Source organism: Geospiza fortis, unplaced genomic scaffold (genome assembly GCF_000277835.1).
Source record: "Geospiza fortis unplaced genomic scaffold, GeoFor_1.0 scaffold452, whole genome shotgun sequence".
Classification (NCBI taxonomy): Eukaryota; Metazoa; Chordata; class Aves; order Passeriformes; family Thraupidae; genus Geospiza; species Geospiza fortis.
Genome location: NW_005054369.1, coordinates 721,874 through 740,797, shown reverse-complemented (window position 1 = coordinate 740,797; position 18,924 = coordinate 721,874). Strand labels below are relative to the sequence as shown.

The 18,924-nt window shown below is 39.9% G+C and overlaps 2 protein-coding genes across 2 annotated transcripts in view; both read right to left on the bottom strand.

The window, feature by feature from the left end:
- The window catches only part of PSTK (phosphoseryl-tRNA kinase), a 5,243-nt gene extending 4,303 nt beyond the window's left edge, over positions 1 to 940 (bottom strand). Inside the window, exons 1-2 of the mRNA XM_005424500.2 lie at positions 882 to 940; positions 6 to 582 (exon numbers count right to left, since the gene is read on the bottom strand). Of these exons, the coding sequence (XP_005424557.2) occupies positions 6 to 582; positions 882 to 940 (636 nt within the window). The remainder of the gene's footprint in view (positions 1 to 5; positions 583 to 881) is intronic.
- A 1,815-nt stretch (positions 941 to 2,755) lies between these two features.
- LOC102043642 (disintegrin and metalloproteinase domain-containing protein 9-like) lies at positions 2,756 to 17,216 on the bottom strand. The gene is made up of 22 exons (XM_014308420.1): positions 17,005 to 17,216; positions 15,246 to 15,343; positions 14,313 to 14,389; positions 13,600 to 13,678; positions 12,758 to 12,834; positions 11,720 to 11,936; positions 11,275 to 11,340; positions 11,123 to 11,194; positions 10,624 to 10,796; positions 10,086 to 10,170; positions 9,093 to 9,214; positions 8,070 to 8,241; positions 7,153 to 7,242; positions 6,744 to 6,939; positions 6,522 to 6,627; positions 6,156 to 6,330; positions 5,696 to 5,776; positions 4,921 to 5,026; positions 4,104 to 4,236; positions 3,640 to 3,703; positions 3,250 to 3,302; positions 2,756 to 2,834 (listed from the first exon to the last, which is right to left on the bottom strand). The coding sequence occupies exons 1-22, from the start codon at positions 17,072 to 17,074 to the stop codon at positions 2,756 to 2,758; spliced, it is 2,391 nt and encodes a 796-aa protein (XP_014163895.1). The 5' UTR covers positions 17,075 to 17,216.
- Between the last annotated feature and the right edge of the window lie 1,708 nt (positions 17,217 to 18,924).

Here is an 18,924-nt window from a genome sequence, read left to right as displayed (position 1 = left end):
GGTGCGAACGACAGAGCCACGAGCGGCCCCTTGAACCGGCTCTGGTCCGACCCATCCTTAACCCGGCTCTGGTCCGACCCATCCTTAACCCGGCTCTGGTCCGACCCATCCTTAACCCGGCTCTGGTCCGACCCATCCTTAACCCGGCTCTGGTCTGACCCGTCTTTAACTCGGCTCTGGTCCGACCCATCCTTAACCCGGCTCTGGTCCGACCCATCCTTAACCCGGCTCTGGTCCGACCCATCCTTAACCCGGCTCTGGTCCGACCCATCCTTAACCCGGCTCTGGTCCGACCCATCCTTAACCCGGCTCTGGTCCGACCCATCCTTAACCCGGCTCTGGTCCGACCCATCCTTAACCCGGCTCTGGTCCGACCCATCCTTAACCCGGCTCTGGTCCGACCCATCCTTAACCCGGCTCTGGTCCGACCCATCCTTAACACGGCTCTGGTCCGACCCATCCTTAACCCGGCTCTGGTCCGACCCATCCGTAACCCGGCTCTGGTCTGACCCGTCTTTAACTCGGTTCTGGTCCGACCCATCCTTAACCCGGCTCTGGTTTGACTCAGTCTTTAACCCGGCTCTGGTTTGACCCGGTTCTGGTTTTACCCATTTTTTTACCCTTTTGTGGTTTTACCCATTTTTTACCCAGTTCTGGGTTTTACCCATTTTTATCCAGTTCTGGTTTTACCCATTTTTTACTCGGTTCTGCTTTTACCCATTTTTTACCCAATTCTGCTTTTACCCATTTTTACCCTGTTCTGGTTTTTACCCATCTTTTACTCAGCTCTGCTTTTATCCATTTTTTTACCGGGTTCTGGTTTTTACCCATTTTTTACCTGGTTCTGGTTTAACCCATTTTTTACCCAATTCTGATTTTACCTATTTTTACCCAGTTCTGCTTTTACCCATTTTTCAACCCTGTTCTGGTTTTTACCCATTTTTTACCCAATTCTGCTTTTACCCTTTTTTTATCCAATTCTGCTTTTATCCATTTTTTACCCAGTTCTGGTTTTAGCCATTTTTTTACCTGGTTCTGGTTTGACCCATTTTTAATCCATTTCTAGTTTTTATCCAGTTCTGCTTTTCCCCATTTTTTACCCAACTCTGGTATCACAATAAGCACGAGAATTCTCTTTAGCTCCCCCTGGAGTATCAAAGGCTGAGCCATCCCCCCGTGCCCCGCGGTGCCTTTTGTGGTGACCACAAAACAAAGATACAGCCACGTGTGCTGCCCCTGAGGATTTATTTTAAATTGTAATGTAATAAATAAAATCAGTGTCATATTATACTTGAGGTCCAAATGACAGGGATATTTAATAAGAACGGTTTGAGATTCTGAGGGGTTGAGGAAGAGGACACTTTGGAAGACACAGACTTTTTGCCAGCAATCCCTTTTGGGTTCTTTTTTTCCAACTCTTCAGTGATGTGGCCATCTGAGGGGTTGGAAATATTCTCTCGGTGAGGCAATCCTGTAATTTATTCACTGTTTTTCTCAGTTTGCACTCTGAAATTTGCATGAGCACAGCCAGGGTGTGCTGCAGTCCCCAGGGAAGGTGGATGCACACCCACAGCTCTGTTCTTGGCAGCGAGGTGCTCTCTGCACTGCAGCTGGTGGAGACTTTCCCTGGATTTCCTGCATCCATCTCCTACAGAGACATTTGATGGAGCCTATTTGGAAATCTATATCCCTCCATACATCCTCTTTGAAATCAGTGCTGGTTTCTAACTGTGTCATGACAAAAGTTAATCTGTTGCTTTTGTGGTGGAATCAATTTCTAGGAAAAATGCCAAGCTGCCACCCCCAGTAAACCCTGTGGAGCTGCAGAGGTATTCCCAATATCCCACATTTTCTGTAACAACATGGATGGGTTCTTTCACGCTCAGGACACGACCTACAGAGTTTCTGGTGTCCCCAAGTGAGGTTACTTTTATAAATTACCTAAAATGGAAGCTGACCTGCCTGGTGGGGTGTGAGAGGTGGGCTCTGGGCAGATGGAACTCCAGGAGTTCTGCAGCCACAATTCCAATTGGACTTGCTACCAACAGGGTGTCAGGTTGTGTTCTGACTCAGGCAGTGTTGTTTAGTTCACTGCATTGTTTATTTTATCTTTTCATTTTCTTCCCTAATAAAGAACTGTTATTCCTGCTCTCATATTTTTGCCTGAGAGCCCCTTAATTTAAAATTTATAGCAATTTGGAGGGAGGGGATTTACATTTTCCATTTCAGGGGAGGCTCCTGCCTTCCTTAGCAGACACCTGGCTTTCCAAACCAAGACACAGGTGTCAGGGCAGGGCACAGGGACTGTCCCCAAACCTGGCTCTGCAGACCCTGAGTTCCTGGCAGTGTCCAGAGGAGAGGAGAGGACAGCTCAGGAGGTAAAGTGCAGATCTCCCATCTTTGAATGATGTCTGTGAACAGCAGAATTCACTTCTCTGTGGCCTGAGGGGGAGGCAGCAGTGCCAGAGTCCTGTTCTTACACTCCCCCAGGTTCACTCCTGTGCACATTGAACTCCAGGGTCTGGTTTGTAAAAGGTGAGGTAGAGGAGGCACAAACACAGCCAGCAGCAAGGAGCAAAACTCTGGGGTGTCACCCATCTGTGCTCAGAGCCCCTTGGCACCCAGGGGCCAGGAGGGACCTGCTTCCCAAAGGCATTTTGGCTGCACAAGGAGAGCACTGGAGCATTGAAATCCTTTCATTTGCTTTTCAGGCCAGTTACTTGTCAGAATTGGTTGAGGGTTCCCAAGAAACATGTCAGACAACTGGTCTAGGTGGGACTGGGGGTCGTTGAGGTCTTGAGGAAGCTGCAGGAAGCTGGGGTTGGACTGGCTGCCTGAAGTGTGGAAAACACATTGTGGTTAGTATTTCATGACTTGAGACACCTGACATTTCCAAACTGGTTCTTTACCATTTTTAAGCAGTTTCTAGCATTTCCACCTAATTCTCTCTGCCCCTTCCTCTCCCTTGCAGCATTTACCTGTGTTTATGCCAACATTTTTCCTTCAAGCCTTTAATCTATGACTGATGCTGCATGAAAAATCTATCAATTAAATCTAATTAATATATTAATTAATCTAATTAATTTAAATTTAATTTATCTATTAATTGAATCTAATCTAATCTTAAATCTATTTCATAATGCTGCATGAAAAAATCCCCCTAAGCAGGACAAAGGACATCAATAACTTCACTTACAGCAACATAAGCATGGGGAAGATGAAGTGAAGAAGGTTTTAAACAATACAAACCTTTTACCAGGAAAATGCAATATGGTAAAAATATTGTGACTTGATGCAGCAGGCTGGAAAAAAACATTGCAAAAAATCAGATTAGCAGAAAACACAAAGTGTAGATAATTCCTCAGTATTAAGCTGATGTCATTTTAAAACTAGCTCTCATTTGCTGGGGCTTTCTTCATCTTCTCTTGCAACATTTTGTTTTGATAATTTTTATTCAGTTTTATCAGAAGTAGACCCACAGCTTGGCTAAACAGCATCCCCAGTGTTTGGCCTAAGAAATAACAGAGGTGGTTTCAATGTATCAGAAAGTCACAAAGCCATGATTAATGTGTTGGAGGAAAGGCACTGTGCAGTCTGGATTACCCAACATGAACTAATCCAAGTCTCCATCTATTTTACCTGATTGTTTCCTGTTTCATGACTTGCTCTGTTGCCTTGCTTTGGTTCCTGCCCATTGCTATCCCTGAAACAGAAACCACATCATGAGGAATCCTTCAGGGATGCAGCATTTTCCAAGGACACAGCTACAGCTCAGAGCTCTGGGTTCTGCTTTGAGTCCATCCTGTTCTGGACTCGACAGGCAATTTCAATATGCTCTGCCTCTGTGTCCATACAATAAAATTATCAGCAAAAACTAGGAAAGTGCAATGGATTTGGGAAAAAATGCTTGAGAACAGAGAAGGGGAGTATCTGGATTGCACTTCCAAGGAGCAGGGGATGGGCTGTTAAACTCACTGCTGCTGCTATTAGCAGGGCAGGCTTGTCCTTTAGGAGGTGTGGAATATTTTGTGTAGATAGAGCCTTGCTGCACTGCCCTGGGGCACACTCTCATGTTGGAATAGCACCTGTGAGAAGGGAAATACCTGTGCTGTCCTCTGCTTTTCCTGCAAAGTTTTCTCCTTATTGCATCACGTTTAAATACTGCTACTGCAGTGAGGATGGCTACAGGCAGCACCAGGAGGAAGAAAATCAGCAGCCCATCCCGAAGTGATGTATCTAGGGAGAAAGAATTGAAATCATGGAGTTGAAAATATTAAAGCTTTCTTTTTGTTTTAAAAAGTACAATCTTCAAATTGTTGCAGAATAGAATTAACAACTTCACTGAAATTTATAACGTGTTGCAATCAGAAAAATAGGATTTGGCCTTGTGTTATTACAAGTTCTTTCTGCCTTACCCACCCTAGGTATATGCAGTGTTTTTCCTTTTCCATAAAATGTTTTCAATAATTCTGAAGCAGACAAATTCGTTTTGTATTTGCTTACCACAAGTGCTCTGCATGTTTGCTTTGCCTTCCTAAACTTTTAATAAATACAAAATGTGTTTTCCCTTTCCCAAAGTACAAATTTAGTAAAATCCAATGAAGTTCTGCAAAAAAGTAACGCAGCTTTTCCTCAGAAAACTATGAATTATGAACTTTGCTTTTAGACAAAGAGATGGAAAACATTTTGTATGTAAATGCCAGCAAAAGCTACTTCATTATCAAATAATAATGTTTGTTCTTCAAGTCAGTCCATGATTTGGATGTCATGCAATAGAAAAAAACATTAGTATGTTATTGGTAGATTATTTTTATGTTATTAGTAGATTATTTCTTTGTTATTAGTAGATTCTTTTTATGTTATTAGTAGATTATTTTCTCAGCCCCTGGGGCAGAATGAGGGCCAGTTTCAGTGTCCTACCTCTGTGAGCTGGACCACTGTCAATGCTGCCACCGTAGCCAGACTGGTTACAGAAAGGAGGGGCCCATCCCGGATTGCAGTGACAGTTCCCGTTGTTGTTACACACCTACAGCTCAAACAAGAGGGACTCGTGTGACAACCCCCAGGGCTGTCACACCCCTACAGCCCAAACACAGGGATTAGTCAAACAACACCTCATTAGTCAAACAACACCTCCCTGAGAGTGTCCACTCAAAGCTTTGGCATGGTTTTGGAGTTCCGTGCATGGATTGCATGTGGAAATAAAAAATATTGCATAGAAATACATGAAATATTAACTGGGAATTAGCTCTGCCCCTCCATAACACCCCAAACCACTGAGGGGTTCTGATACCCTGTGGTAATTCTCTCTAAGTTAACATTTGTGTTATCTGCCTGCAACTAATCACAGTCCAGAAACCTTCTTAGTTTTACAACCTTTGGACTCCGTTTTGATTTTTCACAGAGACATATATAAATCAGGAATTACCAGACTGTCATACTCAAAAGAATATTTTCCTTTTGCAATTCACCAGCTCAGTAAAATTAAAAAAAAATTTCCCTTGTGAAATTGAGACAAAATGCCTCTCAATGTTAGTGCTAAGGGGTTTACAGTGTTCTGGCAAATTACAGGTAAAATAAGTGGATTTAACTTTTAATACAGATCAGGAAAAAGCAAAGCCACCTGCTTGGCTATTGCTTAAAAGCAGGGAATTTGCACAGTCTAGAAACAGGATACAAAGCACCATCTACTCACCCCATTATTATTACACTTCTGCTTTACATCACAGCTGTAGCCCAGAAATCTTGCATCAAGACATTCAAAACCTAAACAGGCCTGCAACAAATAATTAGTGTCTTGCAAACACAAAACTTTAAAAAATCCCATCCTTTTATAAATATACTTTATAAATGTATATGTTAACAAGCTTTCACTTACATGTTAAGAGAAAGGACTGATACAACATTCAGTATTTCAGAATTTTATAACTTTATTTGTCTCAGGTTTGCTTAATTCTGTGGATGCACTTTGATGGAGTAATTTAATAGTGTAGCACCCCAGTTTTTTGAAGAGTTAATTAATTGTTTGCATGTATTAATCCCAAAATATTTTTATTGTGTTACGGCATATGAACAAGAGAGCCAGGGAATGTTTTTGGAAGTTCAGAACCTTCCACCTGGAATATATTCTGTCAGGCTGCCGTGGTTCCTCTTACCTTGTTCTCTCCACAGGCTGTGCCATCATGAACTTGGGCAGGATCAGGGATATCTGATCCTAGGTCAAAGTCAGAGGACCAGCACAAAACCCCGGAGGCATTATTGACAACGCTCCAGGCTGGGAGGTTCTGGAGACTGACAGAGGTGCACTGCAGCTTCCCACACAGACTGTGCCTGTTTGGAATGAAGGATATTCTGAGACAAGGTGAACAGATAAAAATCAGGTTTAGTGCAAATCCATTCCAGCTTTTTAGCTTGCATTAAAAAAAAAATTCTTTTAAATCTCTCACTTTAAGGCTGTGTAACAAATATATTTTTTTTACATTGAAGATTTTAGGGTTAGCTTTTATTTGGTGGTGACTTACTGGACAGGGCATTTCTTGTACACTCCACCTTTCATCCCACAGTTTCCAAACCTATCTCCTTTAATATTTGCTTTTTCAAAGCATATATCAGGTGCTTTCTGTGCCCCTGTACAAAAAAAAAAAAAAGTGAATCTCAGTAAGGTGTCTGAAAAATACCAGAAAGAAAAATTGGAAATGTTTATCAGGAGCCTACAAATGGGTTAACATGAAATGCAACCCTACCTTTGCCATAGATAGATTCACACTGTGAATCAAAGCTCTGGCACACTCCATAGTAGCAATAAGCTTTGCTGTTGCTGCATGGGTAACCATTCATGATGTAAACATCATCTGGGCAGTAGGCAGTGCTTCCATTGCAGTACTCAGGGAGATCACAGACATCTTGTTTTGCTCTGCACTCTGCTCCTGCCACTTTAAACTAGGACCAGAGAGGGAGAACACTTTCAGTATTGCAACAGAGGAAGTTCTAGAGTGAAACAAAACCAACTGGGAACATTCATAAGACAAATTATCTTACATGCTCTCTTACTGGTGAATGTCATTTGAAAATATGCCAAGAGGGCTAGGATAGCTCTTTTCAAACATTAAAAAATCCCAGTGAATAGTAACAGTTTAATAAAGAATTGCCCACCTTGCAATTTTTGCAGCACAGTCCTTGAGCACACTGTGAGCCAGGTGTGAGTTTGCAGGTGGCAGCATCACAGCAGGGGTTGGAGCATTCCTGAGAACATTGAAAGGGAATAGTGTTTTATTGATACAGCCAGGAAAGTACTCACCAGTCCACGTGGATGGACAAGCCAAATTTTAAATAACTGTGTCAGATTCTCACATTCTCCTGCTCTAAAGAACCAGCAGACACTGCTGCCGTGTTTTATTTGTACAAGTCAGCAGAAAAACACCTGTTTTATGGCTTGTGGCATAGGGATGCCAACGGAACCATGGCTTGCTGGCAGAATTTTGGTTTATTGCTGCCTTTTTTGAGACACTTTTATCCTGTGAAAAATGAGCCAATACCTTTCTTGGAGGGACGTTTTCACAATGCAAATGTGACTGTTAAAGTCATTTTGTGTAGGCAAAGTTGAAGGGTTACAGTTGACAAATATGTACATGTTCTATAGATAAACAGTCTCTGTCATGGAACAGAAATATCCATGATGCTAAAACCAGCACAAAACCCAGTGGTGCTCCCTTACACTCTGCTCTGAATTTCACTTCTTTCTCAGCAGTGCCTCAATGTTCTGTGGAGTCCAACAGCCCTTAACTGAGTCCACATCAAAATCAAAGCATGATTTTAAACTTTTACTAACATTTATGCTTGAAAAAATGCAAAATTAGAAGGAAAACTCCTCAGATAATAATGCAATTAGGCCAGTATTATATAGAATAATAAATATAATAAATGTAATTAATATAATATAATATAATATAATATAATATAATATAATATAATATAATATAATATAATATATATAACATAACATAACATAACATAACATAATATAATATAATATATAATGTACAAGTATCCAGCTCAATCTGATGCATTACCTGTGGTTTGCCACAGTCACATTCTTCATTTTTATCGACCACATTATTACCACAGACAGGTTCTTTGTACACATTACTTGTTTTGGGAGGATTCCTAAGGCAGTTTCCTCCTCCATTTAGAATAAAGGCCTCAAAATCATCAGCACTACAGGTGCTGAAATTCCTGGATCCACTGGAAAGGATAATATTGTATTATTATAAATATCTTGCTTATAGGAGAACATGCAACTCAAGCTCTTAAAATATTGTTGTTCCATAATAAATATTATATTTAATAATGCTAGGAGATCATAAACCAGTTAATTTTTATTTTACTTTACATTAAAGTGCAGTACCAGAAGTTTAAAATACTATTTTAATATGAATGCTTTTAGAAGCCAGAGACCATCAGATTATCTATTCTAGTGTCCTGTATGAAACAGGCCTTAGAAATTCTATACTAAGTCTAAAAATGTTTGATTAAAAAATATTCTAAGGAAAACATTCATCTTGGAGTCCCTAAGAACTGAGGAATGCCCCTTCCTAGAGTAGTTTCGTCCAGTGTTCAGTTACCCTGATTATTAATACAGCTGGGGATAAATAAAATATTATGATATTTTTCTCTTAAGGGGAAGCCAAAGAATAAATGAACTGAAGGAAACATAAGCCAAGAAGGTTTTTTTTTTAATTAACTGTTAAATAATTTGTTGTATATTTGCACAAATCCAGTGAGTACATGCAAAGCATTCTCAACAGGGTGAAAAAAACCCAGCAACACACTATTATTAAAACAAATAATTAAGTCCAAATATGTTTTTAGGAATGTTACAAATTAGGAATGATGAGGTCAGAAAACAGATGAAATATCATATAAATTAATATGATGTCAAATACTAAGTCAGTGTCTCCACCTCTGTGATCAAATTTTTCAAACCACTCCCCATCCACTAAAGCTCTTCCAGATTCACAGGAGTTTCACAGCTTGTAAGGCATAGTCACTGCAAACAAAATAAATTATTAAAATGAAATAAGTGGAAATCTTACTTATCTGTGCTGTGCATGATATAGGATGCAGGACACCTCTTGTCATCATGTTTCATTCCCAGATTGTGCCCCAGCTCATGTGCCACTACTGTGGCGTGCCGTAACATTTTGTCATGATTCAGCTAATAAAGAGAATCAAGTTTAAAACAGTGAAACTGTGGAAAATACTGTTTGTACCCAGTGATTTACTCCCACCACAAAGCTCTCAGGGACTGTGAAGGCAGAATACCAAATTGTATTGCAAGGTGAAAGCAGCAAGGACTGAAAATTTGTCACTTTATTTTCAGGTAGGGCCAGATTCTGCCACCCCTTTCCTGAGGATCACATTCTGGATAATAAGTTGGCAGCTGGTCTGGATCACCATTGCAGGTTTTATTCTGTGATTCTGTTCTATTTTAACACCGTTAGACACTGACTTCAAAGGAGTCTTCAACAACAAATGTACTGGTAAAGAACAGAATCTGCTTCTGAGATTGTCCACAATGTTGTGGCATCCCTTCTTTAAGGTCAGGAACCTCTGGAGTTACTGGTTCTGCCCCAAGGGTGGAGAAAAAAATAGATTTATACTAATTGTTATTTTTTTTTTGCCTGTTTACAGTCCTATGGTGAGAATTCCAGACATCTGAGACTACAGTGCATTATATTCACTTTCTATTTCTTTAAAGAGTAAAAGAGTATTATTTTGTAGCTGCATTCCCATCCCAACCTGTGTGGTTATGAACTTCAATGGTATAAGGATGAGATTATGCAATATTGAGTTTGATGAATCACAAAAGATGACCAAAAGAATTTGTGGAAGATTAAACGAGCCAAATGGGCTGGAATTTGACAAAGAAATTGGGAAATACTTAAAAAAAAAAAAAGGTGTAAAATATGCACAAGTCTTTACATAAGAAACTCCATGAACGAAATCAGCCAACTCCACAACCAGGGTGATTTGACCAAGCAGGCCAAGGACCAGTTTCTTCCATACCCAAATGATGATGTACTCACAGTGCTGATTGACCCTCCCTGGACATGTGAGCATACAGAGCCCACAAAAGCCATTCCAATGGATCCACTGAAAGAGCTTCTCCCTCTGCAACAAGAGCAGTTTGGAGGTGGTGTTAGAGATGGATTCAAAGTTCATGATTTCTACTAAGAGACACTGATAAGTTGGAAATATTGCAAGGCAAAATTTGGTCTTCCTGAAGTCAAGAAGGAATTTATCACCACAGCAGGGTTTCATTCTAATTAATAATGAATATCTGAATAAGAACTTGAAAATAATGATCAATCACTTAAGTCTGCTGTGTCAGTGCACTCAATTACAGAAAGGCTAAGGTGGGAAGGGACCTCTGGAGGTCACCCTGTCCCTGGAGCCGATCAACTCTTAAGAATCCATTATACTTTCTTGTCATTTTTCCAGGTTAAACCATTTTGGAAGTGCAGAGAATTTTACTCCAGGTATATTTTAATGAATATACAAGCCCCAAATCATACACATTAACACTGGCTGCACAGCTGGTTTTGCCACTGAATGCAAACTTACATTATGAGGTGAGCAACATCATTTCTTGAGCGCTTCAGAAGATCTTTCTGTCTCCAAGAAACAAATCTACTCAGCACATCCCCAGCTGAACCATCCATCACAGATACGTGGTTGGCATCTGTCCAAATCTCTAATCCAACCAAAACAATCTGGATGTTTAATGCACTATACATCTGAAAAAAAAAAAGATAATTAATGTCCCTTAGCTGTTCTGATGGAATTCTGAAAGATGACTTCATTACTACTGAGCAAACAATAAGCTGAACACAGTGACCAGGACATAACTTCAGTTTCTTTGAAACTCAATATATGATAATTGTAATTATAAGTATAAATTATTTATAAATTGCAAACTTAATAAAAATATTTAGAATATAAAATGAAGTATAACTGAAAACTTTATTAAAGTATCTAAACATATGTTTTGGAAAGAAAGCTGCTCTTCTGAACACTATAATAAAATAGAAACTACTGAATCCAGGCAACTTATCTGACCTACCCCATCAACATAATTAATCAGCTCCACTGTTTCCTTTTGCACTGCAGCAGGATCAGAATTCTTCAGCAAAAACTGTAAAATACCATAACAATGTCAGAGGAGAAAAATTAGCAAAACAATAAAATGTATTTAGTGTTGGATGATATAATTACCCTGTTGTGATCCACAACCACAAATAATTCTACATAGCTTTTCTGGGGCAGGACAGCTCGCTTCTCCTGCAAATGAGAAAGCACAGTAAATCAACATCATGAGTTTGCAATGTTGCATTTTGTACCGTGGCCTCAATTTGTGTCAGATTACCCCACAAACATTTCTGTTTCAGTAATTCACAGCAGGTCAGACACTGGGATGCATGAGCTGAATGGCAGCTTGTGCATTTCATGTCCTGCCCACAGCTGTCCTGGCCAGACTCTGCTGGGTGAGATCCCCACTGTGCTTATCTTCTGCTCCAGGATTTCCTCAGCAGGGCTCCCACCAGCTTGGTGTCCATGGAAATGAAGGCACAAGGAAATGTCCTGCCAGGCCAATCCCACCAGCAAGAGCCCTGGAGATGCCTTGGACTGCAGCTCAAGGGAGAAACAGAAATATATTTACCCTGAGGTGCCTGTCCCTGCTGGAGGTACTGTTTGATGAAAATGTGTATTTCACAGACTGCTTCACAAACATCTCATGCTCCAGGCTGCCATTCAGCACCCCACAGTGGAAGGGGATACCCTGCTCATCCTCCAGTCCATAAAGCACATGTTCAAATGTGCTGGATGTGTTGAGGGGCTCCATTCCGTACCATTTGCCTCCAATGTAGAGAATTCCCCTAACAATCATAATAGAATAAAACATTATTTCATCATTTTTCCCTTGTGGTTATGACTAGATGAATGAATAACAGCTGGATACTTAGACACTACATTAAAATAAATTATTATTTGAAATTATAGTAATATATAGAATATATTAATAAAATACAATTCAGTCTTTTACACTAAAAGACAAAACAGAACTTTTTAAAAATACTCAACCAGTATGAGCTTCTTGAATCAGTTAGAAAAAGAAGGAAATAAAAGAGAATGAAGCCAAACTGTTAGTAAATTACTCTGGATTGTGGGTACAGAGCTGATGCAAAGGGTCCCTTTCAGCCCTTATCTCTATTCATTTAAAGGATTGCCAGGATATGTCCTGATTTATGGTGAGTGACATCTCTTTGTGAAGCTTCACCTGAAAGATACATGGGTGAATTTTATCCCATTTGTGATTTTATTGTATTTGAAACATAAAAACCAGTTCAAATTTGGACAAATCTTTTTCATGGAAGTGGTTTGTCTTTTGAAAGGCGCCCATTCATAAGATAAAGTTGTTTGCAGGAGTGTTTTGAGTTCAACAAAAGCTTCATCAAGGTAAGATTTTTTTTCTACAAAGGTATCTCTGGTCACAACATTCACTTCAAGTACTGGAAGCCTCAGGTCATGCCCAGCTTCTCCCTAAATTTATTAAAATTTCTCTCATGCCATCTTTTTTTCTGTGAAGGAATTTTGGAAAAGAGGAAAAAAGTGGGAGTTGAGGGAAACTATAAAACCTATAATGAGTTTCAGCTTCATCAAAAGATGAAATATTAAAAAAAATAGGGAGAGGAAATACCTAAGGCCATCACATGTGCTAAGAGCAAGTGTGGAGTCAGCAATTCCTTCAACAGTGCCATGATAATAACAGTGTGTCTGAAATGCAACAAACCCACATAATTAGTGACACAACAAGGTGGCTGCCTTCAACTGCAAACTTCTTTTCTAACTACCCACATTATTTCCATGACATCAGGGCTGGCTGTTAGAAATTTACAGAGCTCCCTACTTGGAAAGTAATCCTGACCTTCTTGGAGGAGAATCTCCCTTGACATGAGTACCTAAAGTAGACTTTGGTCCCTTGGTTCTAGAACCCAGCCAGCTTTTTAGTTTAACCCATCACCATCTTTTATATTTTTATAATTTTTAATTTTTATAAAATTATAACATATTTTTATATTTTTAATCTACATTGCTCATCCTGCTTCAGAACTGTTCTGAGAAGATCTTTCATGCACAAACCACCCAATTAAGTCTCACTGAGCTCACGTGCAGTTTAAAGATGAAATTAAATTTAGAAGTGTTTATAAGGCTTGTTTGATTCAGAATTTAAAAACTATAGAGCTTTGATGCTGCCATTGTACTTTAAATTGCATATTATGCAAACACCTCAAATTCAGGCTTGGCATAATCTCCTGGCAAATCCTTTCCCACCTCGGGGAACAGGAGTGCTGCACCCCACAAACAGCCCAGTGCCTCGTGGACCTCATCTTTAGATCACTGGTAACTGTTAAACAGAAATGCTCCACTGTTAAAACTCACAATTGTAAGTCTCATTCCCAGCAAATCTATTTTTCTTGGCTCCCCTGGTTTTTCAGAGAAAATTCTGACACGAAGGGGAAGTTTTATTAGGTACAATACCTCATTTTTGGATGGTGTTGCCTGCAGTTTCCCATTTTCCCCATATGTGTACAGCTTAAAGTTGTCACTGAGAAGTTTTCTGGAAACAAAAATAAACAACTGCTCTTTTAATGGTCTAGAAACAAGAAACAAGTCAAGAGTCCTGGTAAGTGCTACATTCTGTTAATTTGCTGAATTATTATTAAAATCCAGGCACATGAAACAAAATACTTTAAAATAAGCTTGAATTTTTAGAAAATAAATTATTTTGAAACTTATTTATTTTAACTAAAATATCCATAGAGAGGAATCTAAGCAGACTCAGTTGCATAAGCACCTGACCTATTACAGGCTCAGGAATGAGGAATAAGAGAAACAGAAACATTTCTTAAAATATAACACAGCTGAAACCCCTCTGACCTGCTAATAAAAAACTAATATTGAACTGATTTCTAATTTTTCCTAAGGATTTTCAGAAATGTTCTGTCTTGCACTGCTAATAAAAAATAAGCAAAATAAATTACTTCAAAGCTAGAAAAATATTATTCCCTTCTTTTTACAAGATATTACCATAGCAGAGACACTACATTTGACAGTATTCAACAGAGCTGTTTTGTAGTTGCTCCAATCTGACATTTAAATGGTTTCTTCTGAATTTTTTCAGTATAAAAATTGTTCTCTGTATGCAACTAACCCTGAAACAAGACAATTCCTTAGAACACTCTATCACATACTTATTTTTCTTCAGCTTTAGGAGGTATGTTCCATTTCTGGTTTTAACTGAGAAAGAAAGATTGTCATCTGAATGCTCCTGAAAACAAAAGAAAATATATCACTTAATTAGGTGATTTTTCTATTCGGTTGTGCTTATTCCATGTTTTGCTTGACAAGAGAGGCCCAACTAATGTGTATGTTTTAAGTAAAAAACCACAAGATTCCTAACTCTCAGGCTTCCATATTTCAAACTCTCAGCAGCAAAGGGAACATTCTCTCCTATGTAAAGTTTAAATTCTATGAATCTGTATTTTCATTTAGACAGGAGGGCACAGTCCCTGAATGCACTCTTTGCTCAGTACCACATCGTGCTTTGTGACACTCCTTATGTAAATCAGATAAACGAGTCCCAGTCTTTTATCCCCTAATTGGTTTGCACAAAGATGACTAATGTTGTTTCATTAACAGTTACTTCAGTAAATTGTATCTGGCACAAAGGTAAGTTACCTCAGAACTGAAGAATTAAGGCTCAGGTTTCTCTTTTAACTCATCTCTTAACCTCTGCCACTCTGTGGGACCATTTTTACCCTCTGGGTGCTACATGGCTGAAATCCTCTGGATCTTACCCAAAGACCAGAACATGGACAGCATGGATGTTAGCTCAGGTTCAACATCTGATCTGACTCAGAAGAAATGGAAATATGCTTCATGTCCCTTCTCACTTCTGTTTTACAAGGTCATTAACAGGATTAGAAGTTTGGAAGGCACTCAGAGTACAATCACAGGCTTTTGTGGGAACAAATTTACCTAAAACTAGTTGAAAACACTAAGAATCAGAAGAGTGAGTGTGGGGAACATTTCATTACAAAAATCTCTATATACTGTCCATTGTGTGTGTGTGTAATGAAGGACAGCATCAACAATCAGAAAAAAAGAAAATCAGAATAACAAACCTCATGAGAAAATGGGGGATGTTTCTCTCGGCCTGTCAGACTTCGAGGAATGATTATTTCTAATGTAGAAAGTCTGGATGTGTATTCAGAGGATACACCTGAAAATAGAGTTTGAAACTGGTAAAGAATCAGAAAGGATAAGGCATTATGTTGACCCCTGCACAGCAGTGATAGCCAAAAGCCTGCTCTGATTCAGCCAGAAATGGAGAAAGAGTGAAACAGTTCAGAAATGATCAAACTGACTTTAAAAAAAGTTACTTCAGATTGAAGCTGGGGTCTTCTGAAGCACACAAGGAAGAACTATCAAAGCATTTAAACAAAATCTTAATACTCTCATATTCTGGATTATTCACTTTGTGACTTTATCATTTTTTCTTCCATGGCCGACACTTTTAACCTGACCTACTACAGAAAATTGGTGCAGCTGGCCTTCTCCTTTTTCCATTGTCCTGAATAAAGAATACTTTTAGTTGTCCTCTGGATACAATTTGTCCCGCTCCCTTCCTTTCCCTTCCTTAGAAAACGTGGCTCACCATGCTGCCTCCTTCCATTGCCTAATCTTGCATTTTGTTTGTTCTAGCAACAGTCAGATCTTTGCAAAAGGCTTGTAGCCTTTTACATGATATCAGAATTATCTCCAGAACAACATGCTAATGCAGGAAGCTAAAGATAAGAAGGCTGCCAAGTATCTGGTTTCAGGTAAGTGGTTTTGTAAAGACAAAAACAATCTCCAGTGACTTTTTAAAAAATTGTGTGAAGTTGAATTAATCTTCCTTTTTCTTGTCTGCTCACCAACCGGTTTGATCAACAGAGACACAACCATTGCTTTTAAACAGAATCAACAATAATATCAGTTTTAACAGTGGAAGTGGTTTCTTCCTTATTAAATTGTTCTTTTATAAGGAAACAAAGAGATTTCTTCACATTTACAGTAGTACAAAGTCACCCTCAGCTTCCCCATTCCTGTGAAAGGAATTCATAATTGCACAAAAGTCACAGAACCAGCCATTCAAAGTGAGGAGGGTTCTCCAGTGTAATGATGATCTCTACCTGTTAGATAGCATCAGGATTTTTAAAAGCTAGGTGCAGGTAGCACGTTTAAAAATACAGGCTGCAATTGCAATCAAAATGGGGAAGCTGATATTAGCAAACCAGTCTGCAAAGAATATCAGCGCTTCATGTTGTGATTTTGTTCTTAATCTTCAATAATTTTATTATCTAAATCACAAAATCCATTCTGTTTCATGAGTGAAGTGTATGTTGAACTAACCATGGAAATGCTCTTTTAACAATTCAAATTTTGACACCTGAAAGCAGGAAACCATCTTTGATGCACGTCATAAAAATACCACTTTCTAAGAAACATTTCAGGTGTTACACTTAAATCTAAAATGTGAAGCCAAATCATAAATGGAGATGAGTTAATGAAAAATTCCAATCAAACTGTAGGAATTTCCCTCACATCAGCAAAGAAGAAATGTTTTTCTACAGTCTCCACTATTGGTGACAGTGACAGCAACTGCAGTTGTCACAACCAGAAGATGATGGATTTACATACCTTCAACATCCTGGAGGAAAAAAAACCACAAAAAGCTTAACTATAAAAAGTTTCAACCTGTAATCTTTTCCAAGATTCTCTCAATGAGCAGGGCTGCACAGGGAGAGCTGTGGCTCAGTGTCAAAGGTGTGCATCATTACAATCAGTGTCCAAGCAGACTTGGAGAAAACTTTCTGAATATGTAAAAAAAAGAAAGCTTACCTTTTATCCAAAAAGGGTTTCCAGTAAAAATTAGTCCAAAACTGAACAAAAAGAAGCTGTGCATTAACATGACTTCCCAGAGAAACTACTCCAGCATCTGAACTGGCTCTGGCTGCTCTGCTGGGAACCAGAAGACTGAGAACCGTCTGCTCCAAAGGTAAACAAGAGAAAAAGCTCTCTGATACTGCATCTCTGCTGAGGAAATGGGAAGTAAAATTTAATCCACTAGGCTTGTGAGAAAACTGGTCAGACAGCCTAATGCAAATAAAAAGCAGCACATTCTTAAAAGCTGATTGGTGAGTCCCGTGTCAGGATCAAACTGGTTTATTCTAAAGGACTTTCATCCCATGGTGAGATCATGTGAGATTAGAAACATAAAATATTGCTACTGACAAATGCAGTATTTAGGATGTTTATCCTGGCTACTGCCAGATCAATAAAAAACTAGCGAGAATCAATTTGCTCTTTGAAATTTCAGCTTCTTTTCTTCCATTTTTTTCAGCTTTACTTTAAAATATAATGCACATGAACACATGAAAATCCCCAAAACAGACGTTCTACCCAGTCCCTTCTATGTCAAACACAATTCTCCTCACCAGAAGTCCGTAATTTTGTGCAGATCATTGCTCTTCCAGGATCAGTCATCTTCCACATAACCACATTGTCACCAAAAGCAGAAAATAAATGCTTCTAAAAGTGGATGAGTTTGCAACACATTTCAGAAGTATCGCACGCATTTAGAAACACAAAAATGAGGCTGAGACAACACACTCGAGCATTTACATTAATTAATTTTAATTAATTCTTTGATTAAAGCAGAGAAAATTCAGTTTTCCTTTGCTGGTAAATCCTATAAAACAATGCCTTAAGTGACAAAAAGCAGAATGCTGGCTGTATTTGCAGTATTAGTTTGTCAAAGCCCGTCCAGGTCCATTTCCTGAGAGTCACAGACTCAGAACAGCCTGAACATTCCTGCACTGAGCACTGGTGGAAGCAGAACTTGACACCTTCATTCCCTGCGTCTGCGTCTGCCACAGGAGCAGCATTTCCCAAGTCCAGAAGGTGAGATCCTACTGCAAATTAAATGAACCTCATCTTTTATTGATGGCCTCTTTTATTCATAGCCTCTCTCCTGTGTGGCGCACTATCACGACACAACTCAGGAGAATCCCGCTGCTGCAAATTTTGACAGATTGGCAAATTTCACAGAACCCAAGAATCATGTCAGTAGGAAAAGACTTTTGAGGTATTGAGTCCAACAGGGGAGCCTGTTCGGTGCTGGGTCACACTGTGGGGGAAGAACCTTTTCCTAATATCCACCTTAGACCTCTCCTGGCACAACTTCAGGGTCAGCCGCTTCTCCCAAGCCACCAGTGACAGGACAAGAGGATATTGCCTTAAGCTGCACCACAGGAGGTTTAGGGTGGACATTATGAGGAAATTTTTCTCAGAAGGAGTGATTGGACATCGGAATGGGCTGCCCAGGGAGGTGCGGGAGTCAGAGGTGTTTAAGGAAAACCAGGACGTAGCCAAGGTATGGTTGGCACGGCTCATATATTGGACTCGGTAATCTCACAAGGTTTTTTCCATGCGAATTAACTCCGGCTCTCTGCGCCCCTTGGGCCATCCCCGGGCTGAAGGTGCCGCTGCCGGGCTGAGGGGGCCGCCCTCGAGATGAGGGTGCCGTTCCCCCGGGATGAGGGTGCCATTCTCCTGGACTGAGGGTGCCGTTCCCCCGGGCTGAGGGCGCAGTTCCCCCGGACTGAGGGGGCCGTTCCCACGGGATGAGGGTGCCGCTCCCCGGGATGAGGGTGCAGTTCCCCCGGACTGAGAGGGCCGCCCCCCGAGATGAGGGCGCAGTCCCCCCGGACTGAGGGCGCCGTTCCCCCGGGATGAGGGAGCCGCTCCCCGTTCCGGCCC